At 42.7% G+C, this 19,809-nt stretch overlaps 1 protein-coding gene and 1 long non-coding RNA gene across 6 annotated transcripts in view; one reads left to right on the top strand and one right to left on the bottom strand.

Annotated features, from left to right (window-relative positions):
* The window catches only part of LOC110090155 (interleukin-1 receptor-like 2), a 35,587-nt gene extending 16,884 nt beyond the window's left edge, over positions 1–18,703 (bottom strand). For 3 of the 5 annotated variants that reach the window (XM_078390293.1, XM_020813712.3, XM_020813709.3), the window contains exons 1-4: positions 17,051–18,703; positions 14,935–15,004; positions 11,026–11,272; positions 7,104–7,293 (exon numbers count right to left, since the gene is read on the bottom strand). In XM_078390293.1, coding sequence (XP_078246419.1) covers positions 7,104–7,293; positions 11,026–11,272; positions 14,935–14,998 — 501 coding nt within the window. In that variant the 5' untranslated portion in view covers positions 14,999–15,004; positions 17,051–18,703. Of the gene's footprint in view, positions 1–7,103; positions 7,294–11,025; positions 11,273–14,560; positions 14,680–14,934; positions 15,005–17,050 lie in introns of all 5 variants that reach the window. The other 2 variants (XM_078390294.1, XM_020813711.3) reach the window with 2 other exon arrangements.
* Positions 187–7,450, top strand: LOC144588136 (uncharacterized). The gene is made up of 2 exons (XR_013543479.1): positions 187–666; positions 6,282–7,450. It is a non-coding gene; the product is annotated as an uncharacterized LOC144588136 (long non-coding RNA).
* Positions 18,704–19,809: the final 1,106 nt, after the last annotated feature.

Below are 19,809 nucleotides of genomic sequence, written 5' to 3' on the forward strand. Positions count from 1 at the left end.
TTGTTAAGTGGGTGAAGATGTATATACATATACATATGCGCCACATTATGTCTGGCATATTTCCAAATGTAATGCGCTCTGAGGAACTTTTTGTAAAATCACATTTGCATTCCATCCTTTTTTCCAAAGCAAGAGACATCTGAGAATCCCATGTCAAGTTGTTCTGACCCACAGCTCCTACAGTTTCCTGCGGTCACCCATCCTAGGTAGGTCTGGTGGACACTGCAAGCCAAAATTTCTGGAGGTCAAAGGTTCTCCACTCCTCCTTCAAAGAACCGTAAGCAATGAACATGATGCTACCTTCTCTTAGCTTTACTCTCTGTATTAGGCTACACAGAATATGGGATTGGACTGAGACCTCTAAGAGAACATCATAGCAGGAAACATTTTGAAAACCTAGGGAGTCTCCATCTAAGGGTACTTTAAGGGGAGACTTCAGGTGGAATTACCCTGTCTTGTCCATGAAATCTGACAGGAGGAGGTGAGTCCAGTCACCTCTTTATCAACTTGTTTTCTTCTTCCTCCTCTTCTTTTTCTTCTTCTTCTTCTTCTTCTTCCATTCATACCTCACTAAATGGAAATTTGATGGTTTGTACAATATCTTCCCTACATCTGGAAAAACCCTAAGCTCAACAATCTAACCACTACACCTCACTAACTCTAGAGGTCTGTTACATAACAGCACTGATGTTACCTGTCTGTCATGGGTTTGGAGGGAAAGTTCCATCCTATGGGGAGTGGAAGGCGGGACATCAGGAGGAGGGGCTGTACTGTATAAATATGTGATGCCTGTGTGGTGAAAGGGAGATGCTGAGAGACACTGGGATGTGACGAAGCAGCAGCTGGGAAGAAGAAGCTGTTGTGGGAGTCTGTGTGTCAGACAGGGTACTTCTGTGTGTCAGAGTACCAACCTGATAGGTTCAGGTGTCTGTTGGTTAGCCAGAACTGATAGGTTCAGGGTCTGTGCTTCAAGTTAAGGGTTCTGGGTGAACCAAACTGTATGCATGTATGAATGAGAATAAGCCACGTTACTTTATTTTATTCACCTGATTGTTTATTTTTCCCTGTGTGTATTTAAAATAAACCTTATTCTTTTTATTGTTTAAAAATCCATCCCTGGTCTGTGTGACTTCTTAAAGGGAATGGTTGGTGGCAGCTTAGTGTAACTGTGTGACATATCCCAGTAGGTCTGGGTTTGTCACATTGATTGGTGTCCAGCGTGTGGGATACGACTGGTCCAGTTGTCCAGCGGTCCAGCAAAGCCTTGGCAAGTGTGCCCAGAGCAAGGGGGGTCTAGTCAGGGACAGTCTGAGGCGCGTAGGTAATCTTCTAGGTGTACCTCACGGGGAGGTGCGCTAGTAGAAGAACGTGCCAACTGGGGAGACTTAGATTAAGGTGCTCTGAGGCAGCCTAGTTTTGGCGGGAAAAAGCTGAGGCAAAACTGCGTAGTAACAGTGAGCTAGCTTGCCAGCTGAGAGGCCCAGCAGAGGGGGGTAGGCTCTGACTCGATACTGTTGCAAGTTTAGTGCTGAAGAACAGCAGCAATCTCTAGGGAGAGCTGGTTCTGAGGCAAGAAGGAAAAAAGTGGTCGTTTTATTTTGAGGCTTGACTTTTAAAGCAGCCTGTTCTGAGGGGGGATTATGCCCTTGACTCGAAGCCAGATGGCCGAAATGAGTGAAGTGAAAGACCCCCAGATTGACCAAGGTTCTGAGGATGAATTTGGCTCAGTGCAGGGTGACAGCACAGTAGAGCAGAACCCAGAACTTAGAAAATTGCTCATAGCCCAACAGCATGAACTGAGGATGAGGCAATTTGAAATGGAGGAAAGGGAAAGAGAAGAAAGGGAAAGGGAGAAACAGCGGCAATTTGAAATACAGAGAATTGAATTGGAATTGCAGAGAGAGAAAATGGCGTTTGAATTAAAAAAATTGGAACTGATGAACCAGAACAATAATAACAATAGGGATTCTGAGGGAGGCCAACTGTCTAAAGCTGACCTGAAGAAATTCCCTGTGTACCACAAGGGAGATTGTCCTGAGGTGTTCTTTTCCTTAGTGGAAAGAGCGTTTGTGGACTTCTCAGTGAGGGAAACTGAGAAGATGACCATCATGCGGTCTTTAATCAGTGGTAGCCTGGCTGAGGTTTATGCCGAGATGCCTGAGGAACTGATGAAAGATTTTGCAGAGTTTAAAAAACTGGTGTTTGCCAGACATGGGATAAATGCAGAGCAGCTGAGACAAAGATTCAGGTCCCTCACAAAAAAACCAGAACAGACTTTTACCCAAGTGGGGGCCCAATTGGTGAGGCTGCTTGAGAAATGGCTATCGCAGGAAGGAACAGAGACCTATGAGCAGCTTAAAGACTTGATAGCACTGGAACAGTTCTATTCAGTCCTGCAGGGGGAATTGAAATTCCAGGTGAGGGAAAGGAAACCGAAATCTGTGGCAGCAGCCGCAGAGATCGCAGATTTTATTTCTCAAATAAGAAAGCCCTTGGGTAAGGGGAAATCTGTAGGTAAACCCAAAGAAACCTACAGCAAGTACTCTCAGGGACCAGGGAAAAGCCAGCAAGGGGGAGGGGCCCATGGTGAAGGGAAGCCCTCAGACATGAAACAAAGACCTCAGATTTTGGAGGGAAAACCAAAACAAGATGAGAGAGAATCAAAATACACCAGAAAATGTTATTTCTGTCAGGGAAAGGGTCATCTAATCTCAGAGTGTGAGAAATTAAAGCAGCTAAAAGGAATGGTGCCTCAGAATTCTAGTGGGACCAAGCCAAAAGCTGTGTTCTGTGTCCAGAAAGAGCAAGGCTCAGTGTCACTGAGGGAGCCTGTTGCCATGGCTACTCAGTCTGGAACAGCTACCTCTGTTGATCAGGCTGAGGAAAATGGTCCTCTTGTGGAGGTAAAGCACTGCTTGCTGGTGAAAACAGATTCTCAGTTGTTTGAGACAGCCGGGGTGGACGTAGGAATACTTGACCGTCAGTATAGGGGGCTGCGGGACACTTGTTCCCAGGTAACCCTGTGCCATCCAGATATCATCCCTAGGGAGTTTATAATCCCAAATGAGAGCATGAAGGTGGCAGGGATTGAGGGGCAGGTAATCTCTCTGCCAGTAGCAGAGGTACCTGTCAACTTTCAAGGCTGGAGGGGAGCTTGGCGGCTAGCGATTTCATCGACTCTGCCAGCAGCCGTGCTCGTGGGAAATGACCTGGCTGAACATGTGAAACGGGTGCTAGTGATTACACGCTCACAAGCCACCACGGGGACAGTTCAGGGGGGTAATGATGAGCCAGAGACGGAAGCAGAGGGGAGTTCAGAAGCTGTGGTGGAAACATTAACCACAGACAGCAGATTTGGACAGGAGCAAAAGGCAGACGCCACTCTCCAAAAGTGTTTTGAACAGGTGAATGACGCCCAGCTAACACCTGAAACCCCAGTGAAATTTCTGGAGAAAAAGGGGATTTTATATAGAGAGACCCTGAGGAATATCTCAAAAGGGGGAGATGGGATCAGAAGTCGGCTGGTGGTACCTGAAAAGTATCGCCCAATGATCTTACAAAGGGGTCACTCTGACATGTTTGCTGCACACTTAGGGGTGAAAGAGCCCCTTGATTTGATCAAACAAAATTGGGAGCAGATCACCCAGGATGACCCACAAGACGTTGTGACATACATAGACACCTTGATGAATGACCTAAGGAGAAATCTAGAGCTGGCAGCAGAAAACCTGCAAGCTCAGAAGGTCAGACAGAAAACATGGTATGACCACAAAGCTAGAGAGAGGCACTTTGACCCAGGGGAGGAAGTGCTTTGGCTTAGGCCCTGCAGAGAGAATAAACTGCAGCTCAAATGGGCAGGACCATATAGGGTCATTTCCAAGATGTCAGACCTGAACTACCTTATAGAGCAGGAGGAGAACCAGGCAAGGAGGGTGGTTCATGTGAATGCCCTAAAACCCTACTACAGAGGGGAACAGAGGGTTTTATTCGCAATAAAAGCAGCTGAGAGTGAGGAAGCTGAATTACCCTTCTGGGAGGGTAGAGGGGAAGTAAAATACAACCCAGAGGAGGTAAAGATCAGTCCTGCACTCACCCAAGACCAGCAGCAAGAACTAAAAATGCTGCTTAGTAAATATCAACAGGTGTTTTCCAACAAGCCGGGGATAGTGAAGGGAGTGATGCATCGGATCCACACAGGGGATGCACCCCCGCAGGCAGTATCCCCATACCGGGTAACGGGACCCTATAGGGACAAGGTGCGGAAGGAGCTGGACGAGATGCTTAGAGAGAACATAATCGTCCCCTCTTCTAGTCCTTGGTCCTCTCCGATAGTCCTTGTGGACAAGCCTGATGGGAGCATTAGGTTTTGTGTCGATTACAGGAAATTAAACCGTGTAACCACTCCTGATGCCTACCCAATGCCCAGGCTAGACAACCTGATTGAAACCATAGGGGGTTGTCGGTTCATCTCATCATTGGACCTGGTAAAGGGATATTGGCAATTAAGAATTGATCCCAGGGATCAAGAAAAGACTGCCTTTTGCAGCCCTTTTGGTCTCTATGAGTTTCGAGTCCTGAGCTTTGGTCTCAGAAATGCACCAGCCACATTCCAAAGGCTGATGGACCAGACCTTGGCAGGGCTCAGTGACTTTACAGTGGCCTACATTGACGACATAGGGATCTTCAGTAATACCTGGGAAGATCACCTGATACACCTGGAGTTAGTGCTGCAGAGGTTAAGTGCAGCAGGGCTCACAGTAAAGGCCAGCAAATGTCAGCTGGGTAGCCCAGAAATAAAATACTTGGGTCACATGGTAGGGGGAGGAATGATAAAACCCCTGGAGGCCAAAATAGAAGCTGTTCGTGATTGGCCTAGACCCAACACCAAGAAAAAGGTCAAATCATTTCTTGGGTTGGTGGGCTACTACAGAAAGTTCATCCCGAGGTTTAGCGAGATTGCGGCTCCGCTGACCGATCTGACGAGGAAGACGGCTGATGACCGCATCCCGTGGACCAGCGACTGTGAGGCGGCGTTCCAGAGGTTGAAGGAGGCGTTAATCAACTATCCTGTCCTGCGTGCTCCAGACTTCGACCGGGAGTTCATCATCTACACCGATGCGTCTAACAGCGGGGTAGGAGCAGTTCTGTGCCAGGAGGATGAGAATGGTGACCAGCATCCAGTGTCCTACCTGAGTAGGAAACTTCAAAAAGGTGAGAGACATTTGGCAACCGTGGAGAAGGAGTGTTTGGCCATAGTCTACGCGATCCAGAAGGCCAAGCCTTACATCTGGGGAAGACATTTTATTCTGTGTACTGACCATTCACCATTGCAATGGTTAAAGACAATGAAAACCCACAATAGCAAACTTATGAGGTGGGCTTTAAACCTACAGGACTATGACTTTGAAGTGAAGGTGGTCAGAGGGTCAGTGAACTGTGTTGCTGACGCCTTATCAAGAAGACCTGAAGATTGAAGACGGCGAAAGAAACATGGACTATGTGTATATAATGATGACAAAAAGTAAAATGTACCTGTTTTTGAATTGGTTTGTATGAATAAAGGTAAATTGATGTAATGTATATGGTAAATGTTTAAATGCATCATTGCTATGGTTAACTTAGAATGTAAGTATGAGTAAGTATAATAAGGTATGTATAACTGTTGTTGTGTATTTTACCCAGGTTGTTTTTTGGTGAAAAGCACCTTAGCTTTCCCCCTACAAAACAACTTATAAAGAGGGGAGGTGTTACATAACAGCACTGATGTTACCTGTCTGTCATGGGTTTGGAGGGAAAGTTCCATCCTATGGGGAGTGGAAGGCGGGACATCAGGAGGAGGGGCTGTACTGTATAAATATGTGATGCCTGTGTGGTGAAAGGGAGATGCTGAGAGACACTGGGATGTGACGAAGCAGCAGCTGGGAAGAAGAAGCTGTTGTGGGAGTCTGTGTGTCAGACAGGGTACTTCTGTGTGTCAGAGTACCAACCTGATAGGTTCAGGTGTCTGTTGGTTAGCCAGAACTGATAGGTTCAGGGTCTGTGCTTCAAGTTAAGGGTTCTGGGTGAACCAAACTGTATGCATGTATGAATGAGAATAAGCCACGTTACTTTATTTTATTCACCTGATTGTTTATTTTTCCCTGTGTGTATTTAAAATAAACCTTATTCTTTTTATTGTTTAAAAATCCATCCCTGGTCTGTGTGACTTCTTAAAGGGAATGGTTGGTGGCAGCTTAGTGTAACTGTGTGACATATCCCAGTAGGTCTGGGTTTGTCACAAGGTCTACAGTATAAAATGAGCCCATGATGACCTTCCACTGAAGAGAACAGCGTTTTACAGCCTTCATCCCTGTTCCTTTTAAAATTACAGTACATATAGAATCAAGCAGCCACTTTAAAAGAAAATGAAAAGACAATATACCCCATTGAATGGGAGAAAAGCCATTTAAAATGTAAACTAAGAAAAAAAGAAGGAATTATTCATAATCACTCTGGTTCAGACACAATCAGCTCCTGTAATGGTTTCCTATGAGGTCAAAAAGCCATGGAAAGGAGCACTCATTTCTCTTTCATCCTTTCCTCTTGAGTGTCTGATGCATACCTACCTGTACCTTTTTTTACTCCATGAGGGGCTACTGATTTTTCAGTGTGGGTAAGATCCTCTGTTTTGGTTCAGTTCCAGCAGGTGTGATTGCTGGGATCGAATCAAAGCAGACATGTAAGCTGTCTGCTTAAGTTGCTTCATTATCTTTGGAAATCGAAAGCTTCCTCCTTTTCCTTCATGGAAGAAAGAGAGAGGAAGCAAAGTGTTTTGTTTTTAAAAGCCTTGTAAAGCAGCAATGATGTGCTATGCCTCTTAGAAAATTTTTTTTTTAAATTGAAAGCTTCTTCCTGGAAGGACAAGGAGACAGGAAGCCTTTCTGAATAAGGTTAGTTACAACTGAACACTCCGTTTAATTCATCATAGAATAAATACCTAATTAGTGGTTTTATTTTTCATAGAATAAATTTCTGTATTTTCTCCTGTGTTATATTCCTGAAAAAGATGACAAGCATACTCAAATCTTACAGCATTTATTGCTAAATGCCACGAAAAGAAATACCTTGTACCAATAAATTGACAAATCATCCACTTCTCCTAAATCATCCAGGTAATAGCACACAAGCTTCGAATTTGTTGATACCGGTAACTTTTGTGTATGGGAAAGCTTCTCATTAAAACAGAGAGCACCACTGCTACTGAGAACTTCTATTTGGACAATGCTTTTGTAACATCTTGTTGAATTCCTGTAACTATACATTAAAGAAGCATCTGTGTTAACATGACTTCAATCTCCCCCAGTCGAATTTCGTTGTCCCCGACATTAAGTGCATCCATAGTACCAACACCCACCAGTTCAGTAGAACTTGCATACACATCATTTTAAGACAAACATTTTCCCTCTACTCTTCTGTGTCTTTCCTCTAATTAAATGCTTGGGGCCAGAATCCTGCTCAAAAGCTACATGCATAGAGTTTGTACTGCAGCAGCCACTGATGAGGTAGCAGTTGTGCATGGGCACATGGCTGAGTGTGTTACTGGGTTGTGTCACCGCAGCAACTTCTGCAGTTGGAATCCTATGCATGTAAATACTGAACAAGGTACTAGCCTTACGATCTTAACATTAAAATGCGAAGCTTGGCCACTTTCCCTCTGTATAGCAAAGGTAAAAAGGACAGCTCCTAGAATCAGATAAACCCACTGCCCCTGCCTTGAGGCAGGGAACTTGAAAACACAGTCAGTGGACCCTATGGGGTGTACAGTACTTGTAAGTAGAGATGTATACAACTGAATGCTGACTCACTTCTCTGAGCAAATATACAAACAAAACAAAATGGAGATAAATATGATTTCAAAATGAGTACCTTTTGCATGTGCCCACTAAAACATATAGAGCTAGTTTCAGGATTGATCCCAAGATCCTATGGGTAAAAAGTGATTCAACACTGCAGCCCATTAAACTAACTTGATCTCCCATTTTATAGGAAATCAATCGTTACAGCATTTGCTTAATATCTTCTGCAGACATTTTGAACTGGTCACACCACCAGAATGTATATTTGTTCAAGTATTATACTGATTCAGGTATATTCTGAAACTCTTTATACATTTGGACTACTGTATGAGGTTTTGAAAACTTCAGAATATTCGTGGCTTTAGTCCATATCGTTGTAATTTGAAAAGAAAAACTGAACAGTACAAAAACGAGAATGTGCACATTCCATATGCCAATCACTGTTTATGCCTGAAGAAAGATTTCCACCTTTAGTATCCTCCTCAAGCAAAATAACCAGTTCTGGGTAAATCTAATAGGGTAAATTGCTTGGCCTTTAGAAAGCAAAGGAGAAAAGTTAGTGAAGTTTAGTTTTCTAACTTCCAAATATTCAGTCAGGGATAGGCAACCTATAGCCCTCTGGATGTTTCTACCCTAGAATAGCCATAATCCTCACTCACAAAAGGCTGTGCTGGAGGAGTTGCAGGCTAACATATGGATTCATATAATGCCCACTTCTGTCTTAGACAGTGGAAGTTAATTGCCCCTCTAGATATTTTGGACTACAACTCCCATAATCCCACACCATTACTCTTGCTAGGGCTTTTCTGGGACTTGAAGTCCCACACATTTGGATCAAATGTTCCCCAGGTACGAGTTAAAGGCTGCAAGTTAACTTTAACCAGAAATTAATGGCACATTATTTTGGTTTAGGATTGAACTGTTTCTTACAGATATGAAGTCATTAGAAGCTCAAGACTTTAAGGTTCCAGAAAAGTCATACCAGCAAACCTTCATAACTGAGCACTAATACTTGGAAATAAAGCCTATACATATATCCCAAAAATGAGGGACAAACAAGTTAATTTGTAAACTACAATGTGTGGAAAGCTCCTGCTGTGGCAATCAGATGTGTTTAATACTTCAGGGATTCCTTCTTTCAATTAAGTGCTCTATATATGTAATTCAACACACCATTAATTACGTTTGTAAAATACAGGGGCATGAGTTAATCTGGAAGTTTGCTAAACAAAACTATTTGTTATTCTTGTTGTTTTGACTTATATACTGCCCCATAGTTCTAGACCAGTGGTTCTTAACGTGGGCGATAATGCCCCCCAGGGGGCGATTTCATTTTTCAGGGAGGCAGTAGAACGAAAAGGGGCGGTGTGGGGGCGCTGGAGCAAGCCCAACCTGTTAAGATGGCTGCAGCCTTTTTACAGTGTGCATGAATATATATTTTCCTCCAATCTTAATTTAGTTTCAGAGTTTTTGTCTTGAAATTTTTAGTTCCTGCATTGCGGTTTGTTTTTATGCCCTTTTTATATTTCTTTTTGCATCTTAAAATTCGCTTACAACTAAATCATTAAATGTTAATTTTTGGGAGCATTTCATTTTCTTGGAATTGAATTTTGTTTTCAGCGGTCGTTGGATTTAAGTGTCTTAAATAAATAAATAAATAAATAAATAAATAAATAAATAAATAAATAAATAAATAAATAAATAGATAGATAGATAGATAGATAGATAGATAGATAGATAGATAGATAGATAGATAGATAAGATAAGATGATAAGATAAGATAAGATAAGATAAGATAAGATAAGATAAGATAAGATAAGATAAGATAAGATAAGATATCATCACCGTGGGGAGGGGGGTGATCATAACTTCTTCAATGGCTCAAGGGGGCGTTTCTTTCAAAAAGGTTAAGAACCACTGTTCTGGGCACTTTATAACATAATTATACGAACAACACTTTTATCTCCCCAGCAAGCTAGGTACTCATTTTCCTGACCTTGGAAAGATGGAAGGCTGAGACAACCTCGAGACAACTACCTGAAGCCATTATGATTGAACTCAAGTCACGAACAGGGGCTTGACTGCAGTACTGCAGTTTTAACCACTGCCCCATGGGGCTCTGTTTGGGTTTTGTTAAGACAATATTAGTTAATTTCAAAGAACGACATTATTTGTGAGAAGTTTAGAGAGGAACAGAGAGTGCTGAGATCTCTCAATGAGAGCTGCCAATGAAAATCTATTTCGTGAGGGGTAGCTGAGCTTCTGGAGGAAAGAGCTAAATGACATAAAAGTCAACGGCTCTATACTTCAACATATATTTGTAGGCAGAATAAAAAGCAATGATGTTCAAGCATCCTAAAGGTTAAGTAGAAGAACGATTAGTGCCACTATGAGCCCTGGAGTTTTGAACTGGGGAAAAAAAACAGAAGCCTTTACTGCTTAGATTGAGTACCAGCTAAAGTCTGAAGAATGCCCATGGACAACTCAAATCTGCTGCCACTTCCTTTTGCTGCCTTTGAGACCCAGGCACTGATCTGCAGTAGTGGGGGAAGCAGTAGATGCTTCGGCTTCCTAGTGGAGCACCCTCAGTGTAAGGCCTGATGGGAAGGAAAATGGACAATGGCTCAGCATCCCCCACAAAGATCAATGTGAACAGCCCCAAAGTCATTGTCAGCAAAAGAAACCACTGTAAATAACATAGTTTTCCCACTGAAAATGCTGTCCACTAATGGAAGTGGGTTCTCTTGCTTCTACCTTTGCCATTTACAGCAGCTGGTAACTCATTTGCTCATCTGGGGAAGAAGGTAGCAGGAGACGTTTGAGGTAAACACAAAACAGGTCTGTTCATGTGGGCTGCGAGAGCACAATCCTGGCTCAGTCTTTGCAAAGATTCAGGACATGATAACTTGCTAAGGCAATGTTTCTCAACTTTAGGTCTCCAGATGTTCTTGGACTAAAACTCCCAGAAGCCTTCACCACTAGATGTGCTAGCCAAGATTTCTGGGAGTTGCAGTCTCAAGGTTGGGAACCACTGTGCTAGAGTGGAATGTCTCAGCACCAGCCTCTTTACAAAATGTATTCCAAGTAGCAATTCAACATGATTTGTTACCTACAAACTTCTAATGGCAGATGAAAAATCTCACACATACCCCGTCTCTCCCCAGGTACACAAATAAATGCAAATCCTGACCGTGCAATACATTCATAGGATCCAGAATCTTGATAGAGTGCAGGAAAGAAGCAAAGCATGCCGTCGCGCTGACGAATTCTTGATGAATTTTGTTTACTTATTGCCATTTCACTTCCATTAATGTACCAGTGGATGCTGTAGTTTGCATGCTGAAGATATGGTGTGCCGTAAAACCCACAATCAATCCCAAGAGGCTCTCCTTCTTCCACTTTCTTCTGGTACTCTTCCTGAATAGTACACTTATCTGCTGACAAGATGAGTTAGATTTTAAAAGACAAATGAGATTTTTTTGAATCTTGAATATCCTTATAACAGGAAGCAAAATCCAGCTTTGATGGGAGGCAACTGCAACAAGACAACTAACTGTATGGCTTATACTGCATATGTTTTTGATAATTTGCCCCATCTCACCCTTTTACCACTACCAACTCACATTCCACAGGGCCACAGAGCTTGCCAGTGCCCCTACTTTTCTCATACATTGATCCGACCACGCACCTCTTAGAACAGACCACCAACTGATACAGCAAGTTATCTACAACAATGGTCCTCAACGTTGGGCCTCCAGATATTATTGGACTTCAACTCCCAGAAATCCTGGCCAGCAGAGGTGGTGGTGAAGGCTTCTGGGAGTTCTATTCAAAGAACATCTGGAGGCCCAAGGTTGGGGACCACTGATCTACAACAATGAGGATGAGGACAACCGGATGCTAAACGCCACAGACATATCTCCCCTTTTTATCTTTTCTACAACTATATGCAGACTGGTACTCTTGGGCTGCCTTCTTTCTTTCTTGGAAGTCAATTTCTGTTTCTTCTTGCTGCCTTTCCATTGCAGTAGTTCAGTGGCTGAAGGCAGATTTGCATGCATAGAACTCTCCCTTCACTACCTAAATTGGATTAAGATATTTGCACTTGCATTTCAAATTCACAAAATCGAAATTTCTCATTTTCCTTACTACTACTGTCCATACTGGGCAAAAGTAGTCACAAGCTCAGCACTTAGCATTTGCAGTGCACCAGTAAAGTGCCAAAGAATAGTACCATACCCATCAAGTCACTGAAATCATGGAAGAACACAGATCCCTGAAGGGCTAAAGGAACTCAGGAATCTGAATTCTACGCTTGTGTATTTACAAATAAGTCCCAGGTAACTGCACATAAGATGGTAGTCTAAGGCGATAGCTTACTGGGGAACATACTTAATGGGGAATTGTTAACTTTGGTGTCATCTAAGATCTGTAAAAACATAATGAAGCAGCATTCTTTTTCTTAAAGGGGAAACTTCCTTCTTTTCTCAATATTGTTTCAATTTTTTCTTGCTCTTCATCAAGTCCAGAAAGCTACTAAGAGAACAATCTGAGTCTGCTATGAGTGACAGTCTGTGTATGTGTGTGTGTGTGTGGGGGGGTTTCCAGAAATACCAGGCCTGAAAAGAAGATGGAGATTCGCAGGGGAAGATGGGATGGTGAGCCTGATATAAATATGCAAAGATTTCCAATATTTCAAGTTTCTATATCAGCAAGAAACCACAGATGCGGAAAGAACATTCTAAATGTGGACTTGTTTGTTCAGATAAAAAAAGGAAGAAGGCTGCCTATAGCTAGTTGTCCTGACAAGAAAGGGGAAGCAGGCTAGCTGAAGCCAAGTCTGTGGCAGATGCAACAAACTATACACATACCTATAAGAAGGATGACCCAGGAAGAGATGGTGGGCTTCAACAGCCCTGCGACAATTGTTCCCATCACTCTTACCGAAAGACTGATCATCTATTGGGGAAAGGTCCGATTGTGAGTATTGTGTGAATGGGAGTGAATGAAAGGGGCCTCTTGATACCTTACATATGATGTCTTACGTCTTTTCAATAAATGTTACATGACTAAACTAAAATATTTTGTGTATGGCCTTGTCAGTAGCCTGGCTAGGATCTCTCTCCTCTCATGGTCCCTCTCCCCAGGATATAAAGAACAGTAACCCATTTGGGTAACAATTATTGAACTTTTAAGGAAGACATGGCAATGTCTCTGGTTATTAAGCGTCAATGTTTTACACTGTTGTTTATTAATGTGTATCTTCCTCCACTCCAGCACAAACAACAAAATAAGGGTAGGTGGGCAGACCTGCAAAATGTTATTAGTAGAATGACATCTTTACACCCCAAAGCATCTGTAATACTGAGAGGAGGCTTTAACGCCAGAATTGGTCAAAATGATAAAGCCCTTTACAATCATTTTGGTGAACACGCTCCTGAAATGGAAATGGGACATCCGATCCCTGTTAGACAATCCAAAGTTAAGATTTGTAACTATTCCGGTCTATGTCTTTTACGGATGATAAATAGTTTGGATTTAGTGCTATTAAATGGAGGAGTGGAAGGGGATAGATCCAGGGAATATACCTTCCTGAGGGTGTGGTGCTTCAGTTATTGATTACTGTATCATTTCCTATGACCTGTTAAATCTGGTACTCAGTTTTGAAGTTGGTACACGCACAGAGAGTGACCATCTCCCCCTGATTACAACACTACCTGGTCAGAGCCAAAATGTTCATGCAGACCACGAACCGCAACTCAGTATAGAGGCAGAAATTGGAGTATCTCGGGTGATATGGTCAGCCAAGGCAGAGTATGTTACAACTGCATTCCTGCATTCGGAAAGCTGTCTTAGAGTGCGGGAGTCCCTTTTGAAAACAGGTTCCCCTGAAAAGGTTCTTGAACTACCGTATATCAAGAAATAGTCACAGCACTACAAGGATGTTTGATTCATCCAATAATGATTACTTATTACAATATCTGGGGGGGGGATGTTAGTGAAATATTTAAGAACTGGTTTTACCAGTTCCACTCCCCCAGTAAGTTTCCATGCCCAAGGGGGGATTCAAACCCTGTTCTACAGAGTCCTAGTCTGTCAGTCTATCTATTACACCACACCTGAATCCCTCAATTAAGCATAATTTATTTGACATTATTTTATTCATATTAATTATTTTAATTAAGCATAATTGATTTATAAGTGTTTACTTTAGACTGAACAAAGCTGCTCCATCAATACCTGTTTTCCCCACCTTGGGGCATCACAACCCACCCTCCCCTCCAAAAAAACCTAGTACTGATGCTGCATCCATACAGTGTCCAATTAAGTCTTTAGACAGCAATTCTTGGTTTTACAGCAGGGAATATGATTTAATCAACTTTCCCCCAAATATTTGTCTGGCATCTGAAAAACTATTGCAAGGATGGGCCTTTCAACTGTGACTCTTGAAACAGAAAGCCTGTTCACAGACTTTAGAAATAGCAAGCCAGGGCACATAATGAAAAAGTAATTATTTTGCCTCATGCTATTCTTTTGCTACAAATGCTGGAGAAATAAAGAGGTGTAGGAAAAGAACATACGTATGAAGTACAGGAGAATTAGCTAGCCCCAAATTAAACGTCAGGGTATATCAGAGTGATCATCATCTAAACACCATAAATCATGACTTCTTCAACATCTGCCTGCTTGGATCCTAAACTGAAGAGGTTATAAAATATTATTACAGTTTTTTCATGCTGAGACTTGATGAGCAGGTGGTGTCCCAGAGAACTGCCGTTGAACACACTTGAGAAATCAAAACGCTCGGATCATTTCTTGTCCATGCAAATTATGTGCTGCTGTTCTAAACAGAAAATTTTACAATTCAAAAGAATGCATTTCATAGAGGTGTTTTTTTAATAAAGGTATGCTTGCACACAAAAACATAATTTCATGTTAAGCAAGTTTTAGAAATCTATTTTTAGGAAAATCTGCATTTATGACTGCAGTATTTGAGCAGGAAATAAAAAGGTGATGGCTTTTCACTGTCATTTAGTATTCCTATTTAAAAAAAAAGAAAGAAAACTGCACAAACACTGTTACCTAGTGGAGCACTCACCTGATTTGAGCATAGCAAAAAATGATATCATAACAGTACAAGTAACTGCTAATGTAGACTTCATGTTTTCCTACACAAAAGAAAGTAGAGAACAAGATTCAGTAATGTCAGCCCACTTCATCTCATGTAGGACTCAAATTTATTCTATAAACAACTATAATATGAAATTATTTCCCTCCTTTTCTCTGAAAAAGAGCACAGCAAAATAAACTAAACAAAATTTGGTTGGTTTCCTTATATCTTAGTCAAGAGAAACTGTGCAGTCAGTTCAAAAATATTCAGTCTGCCCAGTCTCATCTATAATGAGACAGCATGATGCAAATATTCCCGTTCACAGAAAGAAACAGGAATGCCTTAGTATAATTGGCGGTCAGTAACATGTCATGACCTTAATAAGTATTTCATCATAACAGCATGATATGCTGAAAAAAAATTGTTTTTGGAATGTATGTCAAATGCTAGCCCAAGAGCTAGGCAACAAATAATAAGTGTGGCTGCTGTTAAAATCAAATTACTGTACAAACAAATGAAGATAAGAGATGGTAGGCAAAGAGAGAATCATAGGGTCAGAGAGTTGGAATGGACTCCTGGGATCGTCCAATTCCCAACCAGAAGAGGTGCTTTTCATTCTTCTTTATCATCTCTTACTATTACTGTTATCACGAATCAACATTATTATTACTTTTTTTACTTTACTTTTTTTGAACTTATACCCCACCCCTCTAGACAAAGTCTACTCGGGGCAGCTTACATGAGTAATAAAATACAATAAAATGACATATATAAAAACCTGCTAACTAATATCTATATACATTGGCAAGACGGGACAGTTAAGAGACAGAAAATGAGTTAATTGACTATTAGTTAGTCCTAGTAACACATTTTATTATTTTGCTGTTATTTTTTTTCTAGTAACATTTTACTACCTTGCTATTATTTGTTTACTGTATTTCTGCACTGACCTACTCTAATTAAAGCTTGTTATCCCTAATATGCTCAGAGTAACCATAGCTCAGTGAGCTGGAGCACCTGGCAGCAGATCCAGGGGTTGGGAGCTCCATCCTCTCCTTTGGCTGCTGGAAGAAGAGCCAGCCTGTGTAACCTTGGGCAAACTGCACAGTTTCAAACTGCCCCCAGAAGAAGGCAACAGTAAACCAATTCTGAGTACTCTCTACCTAGAAAACCTTGGGAAGGGTTGCCATGAATCAGAATCAATTTGAGAAAGCATGGTTATTATAATCCTGTCATTTATTCTGGTAATCCTACAATAAAACCATTGAAGAAACAGTTTGGTTAGCTCCAAAGCATCCAACATCCAATAGAGAACCAAAGCATCCAACAGATCATCCTTTTCCGTACCTTTCTGAGCACTTCTACTTTTTAGGTGTGTGAAGGATCGATCACACTGTTTTGGTCGGTTTCCAGCAGACCAAAAGCAAGCCCTCCAACGGTCTAGGCTCCTTCTGTGTTGAATTTCCAATACAGTGAAGTGTCTTAATAAATCATATTAAGGATATCAGCAGATTGAACACTTTCTCAGCAGAGAAAGAGAATTTTTTTTTTCCAGACTCTAGATTCATTGCTGATCTACTGTATTGCTTTTTAAACATTTTAAAACGATCTTCACTGTCTCTTAAAGGTCCTGCCCGTTGCCGAATCCGCGGGTCCCTATTTCCTCAAGATTAGACAGAGGGTGCTGCTGAACCCTTGGGAAGGATGATAATAGTTCATTCCAGAAGCCTGATTGTCTTTAACCCTGCCTTTTTAATTTCTCCAATAATCACAAATAATATGTTTTAAAAAAAACAGACTCATCGAATCGTCGAAGGGTTGGAAGGGACCTTTGGAGGTCTTCTAGTCCAACCCCCTGCCCAAGGCAGGAGACCTCATGCCACCCGGGAATGAGGTATGAGGGTCATTACCCTTATAGGATATTTAAATATGCAAATCGTTGTTAAAGATTTTTTTTTAAATGGCTGGATTAAAGGGCAACGCCGGCAATTCCACGTGGCGGCCCATCTCTAAATGCAAAAATCGTCCACACTGCGACGCCTCCCACGCGGGGATCGGCCGGCTCTCGTGTTCGCGTAAAGCTGAGAATACAAAAGGCACAAACCTGGCGGGAGGAGGACAGGGCGCTAGGTCGCTGCCAACCCTCGGTCGCTCCTCATGATGATGAAGCACCGAAGAAGGCTGTCATCCCAAGAGTTTTTTTCTTCCCCACTGAGCTGTAATCCTTCAGGGAAAACAGAGCAGGAACTTTTACACGGGGGGGGGGGGGTTAGAAGGGTCCCACGTGGCGAGACTGAAACACAGAAGAGAAGCTTGGCCGTTCAAAACAGGACTCCTACACGTGTCGGCCCCTAAAGAGTGTCCCAACGTGTCTTGGCTTGCTTTTCAAGGCTCCGCAAACGAGCGCCCTGACCAGTTCCCGCCTGTTGAGGGCGGCGGGCGGGGAGTTGTTCGCCCTTCAGCCAAGCTGCGCCGAGGCTTTAGGGAGAGGCCGCGACGCGCACCTGCTGGCCCGGGCGGGGGAGCGAACAGGCGGAGACCCTTCGAAGGGGTGCCCTCTCCCCGGATGCCGGACACCGGCGAGAGGTGACCTCCCGGGAGAGGGCCGTGCATGTGAGGAAGCAAGACACGGAAAATTACAAGAGGAGTTTGGGAAGAGCTCTTCCACCCCCGCCACCCCTGTTTAAACCCGTTTAACCGGATGGGGGGGAAAGGCTCTTCAATTTAGGAGAGGGAGAGATTGAAAGGGAGGAGACGTCCCGGCGCTTCAGAATAATTACAACGCAGATCAAAATTCGGAACAGAATTACTTCATTCGCCACATGATGGAGACGGGCGGGGGAGAAGAGGAGCCCAGCTCAACAAAAAATAAAAATCCATTTAAAAAAATAATTTATTTGAGATGCCTGGCCGTAACTGGCGTAAAAATTCGTAGAGAAAAATCTCTGCCTAAGAGGAATGCATGTTGGAACTTAGCCGCTGGAGCGATCCAACAAGTTGCAACTCTGGTGCAACTGAAAATGCTTCAGATCAAGGCAGGCACTTAAAAGGCACGAGAAATAATATACAGTGTACACATATTTTAAAGCAAAGAACTAGAAGAAAAGAAATAAGAGGGCTGCGGAACTCCCGAGGGAGGGAGCGGAGCGAAGCCAGTTTTGCAGCTGCAATTTCATCGGGGTGATTTTTTTTTCTTCTTCCTGCATGCCGAGGCCCACACCTTTCCTCCTCCCAGCACCCCCTCCCAAAGGCTTTTGCAAGGATGGGTGTAATCTTCAAAAAGGCCTGGGTTGCAGGAGGGGGGGGTGTAAGGAGAGGATGGGACAGCGTCTCTAAAACGGGGACAGCAACCTGCTCAAGGGTTTATCCAAACGAGGTGTGTGGCTTGGACGGATGTAGGCGGGAGACTTTCTGTGTGGAGAAACTCGGGGTGCTCAGAAGAGGTTCTGCCAAGAGCCCAGAAGGTCTTAAGAAAGTCTAAAAATGCCTAGCAGCAATCTGTCAGGAGCACCTGCTTTGTAAAGGTAATGCACCTTAATCCTCCACAGAAGTCCAAACCTCCCGTGCCCATCCTTCACATTGCAGCAAGGAAAACTCATGGCAATACATTGTTGGAGGGTAAACCACCCTTCCCACGTGCAGCAGTAAATATTGCATTTAAGCTGGAGTGAGAGGAAGGAAGTGTTGCCCAAATGACTGATGATGATGTAACCCGGGCTTATGTGACTTTAGTGCCATCAAGAGTGAGGTGGATATAAGAGAGGCTGCTGCACGTATAAGCCACATACACCATCATCCCTGTCAATTAAAAAAATCTGCATCTTTCACCATGCAAGCTTTGGTTCCACCTATTTTTATTTATACTATTTCAAGCATGTGTTATTATAAAGTCATATAATACATTATCTTTAAATGAAAACATCTGATCAGACCCCGAATCTGATTCTCACTATGGCATTATGTTCCATCTCTCTCACCATGATTCATGTGATCGGAAACATGCCTGACTGTTTCTTCATGAGTGGCGTGCAGTGCAGAGGAAAAAAACAGGGAAAGTTTCCTGGCGTAACCCAGCCATCCTGCAGCCCTCTCGCCACTTTGCTGGGACAAAACCACTCAGAGGGAATAGTCTAAGACAGTAGAGGAACACACTGCAAATTGTTAACTTTGGTGTCATCAAACAGAAGACATGCCTAAGCCTTGTTGTTGTGAAATGTAGGATGCTTGCCAGCCCTTTCTCCCTCTCTCTCTCTTTTAAATAATGGTTTGAATATTTTTAGGGATAATGTTTCTCTCTCACACCCCTCCATGCTTCCAGTTCCATGTTTCAGCAAAAAAAGCTATGATGGCAAGGAGTTTGCAACTGCACTGTCCTCTAGGAAAGCTCTTGTTTACCATCTATGCCAATTCCCTGATTTCAGACTCATGAAATATATTTTTATTTTGCTTTGTTTATTAGAACCTAAAAATGCAATCTCTGGTCAAAAGACATATACTGTACTTAGATTTAAAGAAACCTGAGTTCAGTCATTCATTGTATAGAGCAGAACTGAATGTGCCTTCCACATAAAACCCACTCCTGGTTACAGCAGGTTTTCTTCCCTTCAGCAGTACAATATGAAGGCTGTCATTAGGGGGAAGGGAAAGACATTCTGTTGCTTATCTATTATAAATCATCCTATTACAAGTAGCTTAAAATCATATCTGTCTTCTGCCCTCCACTATGCCGCTATAGTGCCACAGCACTATGTTAGCAATTGAGCTAAACAGGCCAGCTAAGCAAAAATGGGCATTGGAGCAAACAGAGGACCATGGGATGAGGAATGGAGATTTAAGGATGGCAACTTACATACGTTTTCTTCC

Source organism: Pogona vitticeps, chromosome 3, assembly GCF_051106095.1.
Source record: "Pogona vitticeps strain Pit_001003342236 chromosome 3, PviZW2.1, whole genome shotgun sequence".
In the NCBI taxonomy this organism is placed as follows: domain Eukaryota; kingdom Metazoa; phylum Chordata; class Lepidosauria; order Squamata; family Agamidae; genus Pogona; species Pogona vitticeps.